Consider the following 8,505-nt stretch of genomic DNA (forward strand, 5'->3'; position numbering starts at 1 on the left):
CTCTTGATAATTAATTGTTTAACACTGTTTTCTCAAAGTACAAGTTATACCTACCTAGTTTGAGAGGTAGGGTTTATAATTGTAATCTTAAATTATACCTACAACGTTCTAAATATTGTATAAGAATGTATCTGCATATTTATGGTGTTGAATTAAGTTATTTGTTAGATAAGCACAGGCAATCTTTTGCGTGTGTACATTATTTACTTTTAAGTTGGTTTCGTGTCATTGCTAGATGGGATACCAGACTTGCACCTACCTACCTTTACTTTCGCTCAATCAATAAACAAGACTTAATTATTTGTCTATCAGTACCTAATCATCCAAGAAACTATAAATAAGTAAGAAATACACAAGAAATATTCAACTTACCTTTCGCATAAACAATACAAAACAACAAAACAGGAACAATCAAACACACTACTTTCATTTTTTTAACTTTAAAAGTACACTTGCACACAAAAATAATTATTAAATATTCACAAACATTAGCATTAATCGAGTGCCGAACTACGTAAACTTTACTTCGAGCGCTCCCGTACAGTGAACGACAGAGAGCTTTGGAGTCAAAACCGTCACTGACGGTGGCGGTCCCAAAATTCCAGACCAGGATGGGAACTGAAATCAAGAACAGCGCAGGCGCCAACTTCACTTGAATAAAAACTATCACTGTTCGTACCTGTACCTACCTTTAAAAATAATTGAAACTGCATCTATGTATGGTACGTACCTTTGTGTGCATAGAAGCTTTTTCAAACGAGAGATTTTTATTGGCTTTCTATCGGTTAGTCGTAGCTTTGTTACTACATTTTTAGGTTTTTTTTTTCGTTAGTACATAGGCACAAAATACCATTTTCTTGGAACGAATAAACCGTCTAAACTTAAAAGGTTTTACCATATTATATTTGAATATTTCTATGTGTATAGGTACATAAGTATGCTGACAAAATTTTAAGAAATATTCTGACGCTTATAGTATTAACTTTACATAAAACAAATTGCTGTTTCGTCTACATTTCAAAGAGAAATACGTACAACAAAATGCTTTGTTATTTTGAAGTACTCAATAAATTCAAAATGTTTCGAAACTTACAGAGGGTCTCAAATATCTCTTATAGGTAATGACGATAAACAATATTTGACTTTTATGCATAAGTACATACGTAAACTTTACAGCTTCTATAAGCAAAACTTCTAGTCATAACTACCTACTTACTTACCTATAATTTAGAATTATTTCATGATCAATTAAGCATTACATTTTAATAACTCCCAACCTATTTATTTATTTACGACATAGCTTCGTCTTGCTACAATTAATATAAACACACTTTTAGACTATGTCTAAATAAAATTACCTACCTAGTTAAAAAACGTACTAATTAAAACGATCACGTACCTATTTACTTAGGCACTGTAACGTTTTCTTGAAATATAAATGAGTTCGTCGTTGAAACTGTATTTTACAAGGTGATTAGTTTACTCGGAAACATTTGCCTTCGTTTGCCGGGACCTGGGACCTGGGACCTAAGCCTGACACGATACCTTATTTCTTGGAAATGGTATTCTTTCGTTTCTTTAAGTTACACTTCTTCTACGAACCGAGGAACATTCATATTCTTTTTGAGGCTCATTTATCAATATTTAAATAGATCGTTCTGATGGTGATACTGACCGAAATATTAGGTAAAAAGAAAAATATTTTTAGGCTCTTAATATTAATTAAGGTTATATTGACTCGCACAATAGGTACGCCAATCTATTCCTATTTTTGGAACCATTCCTAAATCCTGGTTAATTAAAGGTATCAATTAAGGCCAGGGTCCCAATTTTTCTAAACAAATAATAGATGTCAGAAAGGTTTTCGTGTAGGTGTATATTGTAGGGGCCTTCTATTACCTACGTAGCTTTTGACTTTGTGAATTTCTTATCATGATCATAGCATTGAACCTGATCGAAATCAAGACATGCTTCGTTGCTGCTATTCATTATTCAGGTCTTAAGTCAAAAGCAGCCATTTTAGTTCGCATTTCAGCTCCAAAATTTCTATACCTACCTTGTAGCTTAACAATCTTAGTACCAAGACTAGGTACCTACTAAATCTTTCACTTAACCACCTACTTCCTAATACTAAACCTCTTTTGGGTCAACCTCTACAATTGAGCTGGTGCAAAGGTGAGTTTGAATTATTTAATGCAGTTTAACTTTGTCGACGCTTCGGGATTACAGCGGCTTAGCTTTACAAAATTGAAATTCTATCCTTGCAAAGTTTCTACATTGAAAGGAATTTTATATGGGTTTTGGTGTACTTACCTAGTATATTATGTACCTAAGTAATTGAATATGCAATGAACAAACCTATATAGGTACCATAATAATTTGGTAAATACCATAATTCGGCCAATGGGCTAATAGGAATTATGACGAATTATAAAAACTAAAAATCTAGTTAGTCCGTCAGTTAGGTAATCAAAAAACATTAGACACGTATTTTTTGTCATAAAAGATATTGTTATCTTAAGTATTGTTACTTAGATAAAACGAATCAGTTTTAGAGTGGGAGAAAATACGTCATTTCTACGTATAAAATGTACCTAAAGTGACGATATTTCAAGTCGATACATCTTCGAAAGTATTTGTTTTCGTAAGAATATAAAAAATACTTTAGGTTATAGATCTATAATGAAGGGCTTGATACAGAAGACCGTTCTCTTGGTAATGGCACGCATTGAGAGGAGGTTCCTATTTCTGGATCCCTAACCACCGGTAGCCTGGACCATGTTAGCGCTACTGGTCGGCTCCTATTATAGGTAGCTACTAAGACTAATCGTAGTTTCTTACGTCATGCTGAATAATTAATTATAATTAATATTACGAGTTTATTTACCAGATAAGTTGCCGAAAGCTTGTGGACAAAGCCGATTTATAGCCTTATTTATTAATAACATCAATTAACTGCTGATTAATTATTTGTTAGTGTGATACGTGTACTCGGTGAATTAGGTAACAGTTCCAGAAGTTACCTACCTAAATTATTTCTTACTCTAAGCAAAAAATACCTAGGTCGGTTTGGTTTAGACAATACTAGTCTTGAAAACAAGCGTGTCTTCGTATATTGTTTATTAAAAATATTAGAAGCTAGTAATAGGGTAAATGACATTTTTTATTTTAATGTCCGGATTTACAGAATTACGGAAACAAATACTTTCGAAGATATATCGATTTGAAATAAGTAAGCATTGTTATCTTATATGACAAAATAAAAAAATACGTGTCTAATATTTTTTCCTTATCTAACTGACGGACTAAATAGATTTTTAATTTTCATATCCCGTCATCACCCCTATTGTAGCTAATCTACATAGTACGATCTCACTCATACAATGGAAGCCCATTAAGCCTTATGTGATTGATTATGAAGATGACACTTAAATATACATATTTGATTTACTACCTAATGTTCCTAACAATGTTTCACCTTCATTAATTCAATACTACCTAATGTTCCTAACAAAAGTTTCACGTTCATTAATTCCATATGTAGACAATTTAAAAGACTTCATAATATCCACATAATCACAATGGTTACCCGTGGACCAGTCATTCAAGAAAAATATTTAACTATACACTAAAGGACAATATAATACTTACATATATTTGGTACGATTTAAGCGAAAATAGATATCGGGTAAAGATATCATAACACTCCCACTCAAAGGTTAGCGAGTATTGTTGAACTTTTCTTAGGAAATCAACCCACTAACGTTTTTGTTACCAAGTACCTATAGATAAGAATGAACGTAAGTACGTTTATAGGCACCTGTTTAGGTATATACCTATAATTATACCGGTATTATTTTGTTACGTATGAATCAGAACAGAAAAACAAGAAAAATCTTCCTTGCACCGATAAGGCCTTCTATGACACAATATTCTACTCTCTTATATATTTTTTCTATGGTAAATAGAGAAACCATGAGATTTGATAGATAGAGTCGCATTTTGACAAATACCTCTTACGCAAGCGAGGCGTTGAAAAAGGAAGCAACTTAATGGGCTTCGTCACATAAAAATAATGCATTTGGCTGACTTCCTAACAGGAATATAGCTCAATCGGTCATTGTGATCGTACGGCACGGTACAGCAATAACGCGGCTTGGCACCGATACCATGCAATTACGAATGAAAAAATGTGTAATACTATTCCTGGCCTATTTTTGTATAAACTGTATGCAGTACACAATATGAAAGAGGAAAATCAAGTATTACGCTTGTTCTAAATAATAAACAGTTTCAAACAAAGTGCGTATTTATTTTAGAAAGCTTGAGTGTAACATATCCACACATTTATATTTGATCGGTAACAATATAAATAGTCACTCGTCTCTTAGGTTACCACATATGTATTCTACTACAAAGTAAGTAACAGCTACGGCCCAGCCGAGTACAATTAATACAAAGCAGCCAGTAAAATGTTCCATCTTCAGAGATTCTTTAGGTTGATTCCTGTGTAGTCGAAGCAGTTTTCTATCTCTGTCTAAATACCGATCAAATGTACGCTGTATGAAACCCGCTTCAGTAGCAGTACGTAAAACAGCATTCAATGGCGTCGTCACTGGAGAAAACTTTTTGTAATACAACACCGTAGGGCTGTTCACAATTTTCTCTGGTATTATTTGCAGCTTTTTGAGGCCGTTATTCTGCATCAGATAATGTTTTATTACCTCTTTATTAGAAGCTAGAACAAAATCCGTGGTTCCATCTAAAATGCTATTTAGAGTCTCGGGTAATTGAGGTAGGTCTAAAACTATCCATCTATCGTAAATAGCACGATCATCAGAGTAATAATCCCTCAAGGTCGCTAACCCACCGAAAGGATATCCGTCTTTGATAACATCTTGAAATGATTTAAGATTTGGTAAATAAGCTGGATTTTTCAGGGAATTAATAAGAGCTGCTTGGTAAACGCTCCTTATTACAAAGCAAAACCATATCCAAGTATAAACTAATACAAGAAAACTTTTTCTCGTTGGTGATCTTAATATTGGCATACCAAGAAATAGTATCCACGAATAAAACAACAAACTATATTTTGGTGTGGGTATTTGAAAAACTGTTCTTAGTTTACGACCAATAGTTGTATTGCAAAGTGTATTTCCAAACCCAATACTAAAAAACATGAGTACTAATAAAACCCGAAGGAGAATAGTTAAGGGGCTTAAAAGTTTTTCCCACGAGGACTTCTGCGATGGAAGCCTAGCAGCCCACACTATATCCATAGAATAATATGTAAAAGATATTTGAAAATTGCCATATTTATTGGACGTCAGTGGTGCTGAGCACGCAGAAATGTGTATGCGTTTATTGTATATGTCACCCAAGGATCCTGTCCAGTTATTCTTAGTATAGTGACCGGGGTCCAAACTATCAGATGGTTTTATAAACTTTAGATTTGCATTCAACATGTCTGCTGCCAGTTGCATAATTTCTGCATCAATGCCCGTTGTATTTTCCGTATTATTGTGCAAATACATGAAAGGTGGTTGGTTTATAGTTGAAACATAGAGGGAACATCGATGGAAATTCGACAAGTTTTCTTTGAAAAGACCTTTCAGACACTCATCATTTCTGCAATTCAAGGATATGTTCAATTTATATGGAATATAATTGTTACATCTTTCCATAGTAGCTATTCTATATGAATAGGCTGAGGTTCTGTTAGACGATTGTGACGGTTTCAAAAGCAGCACATTCGTCATGTATAAATCATGAAGCGTCTTAAAAATTTTAATTTCATCACATTCTTGATTGAGAAATGCACAAATTATTATGAATTTTCCATTACTGTCATATTTAGATCTAACGACCCACCGGAGTGTACTAGATATTTCAGAAGAATCTTCACCAAATATGACCATCTGCTTTACATAGGATCGACGTGAACTTGTTGGGGTAGATTTACCCAGCCTCACAACGGCCGGTTGCCGATACGTCTTTAAAAATGTCTTGAGGCCAATTACTTCTACTGTATTGAATATTATAACAGTCAGATAGCGCCATTCGAAACTGTATAAAGCGATCTTAGCGGCCAGTAACCCAAGTTCCGAAGTTGGCTCTTCTGCCATAAGAAAGTGCTCAAATGTATGGTTCCGTATTTGTTTGTCACAAACCTCCATTTTCGTTGGTGTTCGAAAGAAATTCTGTTGTCTACTAATGATTCGTCGTAAAATTGCAAGCGCACGCCCGTATGTTATTTACTGTAATTGCAAATGAAGGTACCTACATGTACGTACTGATGGCTAAATAACATGTTACGGTGTTGTATGGATATGCATCTACTATGTAATTATGATTGCTTTTACTGTAATGCATCATTGATTTTTTATACGATATGATCAGATTTATATTTTCATTCCAAGTAAATTAGGTAGGTATTCATCAATTATCGTTTTTCGTCGTATTAGTTTCTTTGTTTCACGTGTTATATAATTTGCAATAATGAGTGCGAAGGATGTCGGTACACTCTACCAAAATAAACTTCTAAAGAAAAGAATATGGCTGATACAATCCAGCCCAGTATTAACACTGCGTAACAAGCAGTAAAGTGTTGAATCGTCAGGGTCTCCTCTTCTGTAGCTGTATCTTCATTTTTCAATTGTAATATACTGATATATAGTTGTTTCAACTTATGTGGAAATCCAGCAGCAGTCAGACGACCCATGACCAAATCGATCGGTTCCAATAAAGGAGAATATTTTTTGAAAAACATAACTGTCGGACTAGAAATAATTTTTTGTGGCAAAATATGTAAACTGACCTTACTATTTTTAATTGCTATGTAAGCTGCATCCATGTTCATCGCTAGAACAAATTTCATACCATCCACCAATTTCATAGCAGTCGGCATTATTTTGGGAGTGTCGACATCTACCCAGTTATCATGAACCACTGGATTGTCAATGTAATAGTCTTTTAGTGCTGGACCGCCACCAAAAGGATATTGTGCATGAATCGCATCTTCTATTGATTGAAATTGTTCTTCGTAAAACTTTCCTTTCAACGAACTGATAAGGTATACTTGATATACTGTTCTAATGAGAAAACAGTACCATATCCAGATAAAAACTATTTGTAAAAACGAAATTTTTGTGGGCAGTTTTATGATTGATTGACCCATACATAGCATCCAAGCATAGAACACCATACTCTTGCTCAATTCAGCTTCTTCATTCACGCCACAAATTGATGACCAGAAGTAGCTTTTGATAAGAAAAGCACAAAGGACGACAAGGAAAAAACTCACCAGTAAAGCTATTCGAGCGTCTTCTTCAAAAGGATGCAACAATTTTAAAGCCATGTTTTGAATTTGTGCAGGATGTGTGACCCACACCACTTTTGTCACCAAGTAACTAGAAGATATTTGAAAGTCAGAGACCCTGGACAACGTTAGGGCTGCTGAAGTCATTGAAAAATTTGCCAATTCGTCCTTTACGTCTGCAAGAGACCCCATCCAGGTACCATTCTTTTCTCGCCATCCCCATCCAGTGCCGCGACTTGGTGTCATCATTTTAAGACTTGCGTTCAGACCGTACATTAACAGTCTAAGTAAATCCCCATCAGAGCCTGTTGGAAAATCATTCGTTATGTTCATCAAATAAGGTGGCTGTATAAAGGTTGAGACGGTCAGTGGACACAAATTTAGATTTCGAAACTTGTTCCTGAATACTTCCCCGTAACTTGTATGTGTATATTTATTGTGGTAGTCTAGTTTGATTGGTTTTAAATTGTTACATATTCCATCTGCTACTGGGTAGTACGTGAAGCCGATAGCTTCATTGCCTTCTAGTCTAATGAAAACAATGTTCACGATCCTGTAATTCCAACACAGGTCCATAATGTCCTGTTCGTCACATTCATTTGATACTGGTGACTCGCAAACGATAATAAATTTCCCGGTATTGTCAATTTCGAAGTCTATCATGGCGTCGAGTATTACTTCTACATCAGCGACGTCAGTTGCAAATAGCACAAACTGTTGGGTTGTATTGTGCAGTAAACTTTGTTGCACAGTACCTCTGTTTATGACAACACTGTATTTAAATATATTCAAAAACACTTCAACGCCGAGGCTTAAAGTTGAATTAAAAAATAGTAATGTCGCATAGCTTAATTCAAAGTTCTGCACCGCAACTTTAGCGGCCATGTCACCTAATTTACTGTCGGCTGTGGTTGTGGAATTCAAATATGACACGAAGCTTAACTCGCTTATCTCCATGTTAGATGTTAAATAACCGTAAACACGTTCAGTGCTACATTCATGTTTCAATGTAATGTACGTTTACACGTAATGGTTTGTATCACCAGTTATTATCTACTATGTAGTAGGTAATAGTTTTATAATGGCATTTCCACTAATATCACGTCGAAATCACGCCAATGAGAACACATTTGCGTGTTGACAGGAACGCCACAACCAAAGAGGGCCATTGTATCAGGTATTATTGA

General features: G+C 34.8%; 3 protein-coding genes across 3 annotated transcripts in view; all 3 read right to left on the minus strand.

Moving 5' to 3' along the window:
- The window catches only part of LOC118268579 (lachesin-like), a 32,370-nt gene extending 31,803 nt beyond the window's left edge, over window positions 1–567 (minus strand). Inside the window, exon 1 of the mRNA XM_050706276.1 lies at window positions 373–567. Coding sequence (XP_050562233.1) covers window positions 373–430 — 58 coding nt within the window. The 5' untranslated portion in view covers window positions 431–567. The remainder of the gene's footprint in view (window positions 1–372) is intronic.
- Window positions 568–4,289: 3,722 nt separating this feature from the next.
- Window positions 4,290–6,188, minus strand: LOC118268704 (uncharacterized). Its single transcript, XM_035583300.2, has one exon. It carries the CDS (start codon window positions 6,174–6,176, stop codon window positions 4,377–4,379), a length of 1,800 nt encoding a protein of 599 aa, XP_035439193.2. The 5' UTR covers window positions 6,177–6,188; the 3' UTR covers window positions 4,290–4,376.
- Window positions 6,189–6,481: 293 nt separating this feature from the next.
- LOC118268705 (uncharacterized) lies at window positions 6,482–8,461 on the minus strand. The gene has a single exon (XM_035583301.2). It carries the CDS (start codon window positions 8,273–8,275, stop codon window positions 6,482–6,484), a length of 1,794 nt encoding a protein of 597 aa, XP_035439194.2. The 5' UTR covers window positions 8,276–8,461.
- Between the last annotated feature and the right edge of the window lie 44 nt (window positions 8,462–8,505).

Source organism: Spodoptera frugiperda, chromosome 29 (assembly GCF_023101765.2).
Source record: "Spodoptera frugiperda isolate SF20-4 chromosome 29, AGI-APGP_CSIRO_Sfru_2.0, whole genome shotgun sequence".
NCBI lineage: Eukaryota > Metazoa > Arthropoda > Insecta > Lepidoptera > Noctuidae > Spodoptera > Spodoptera frugiperda.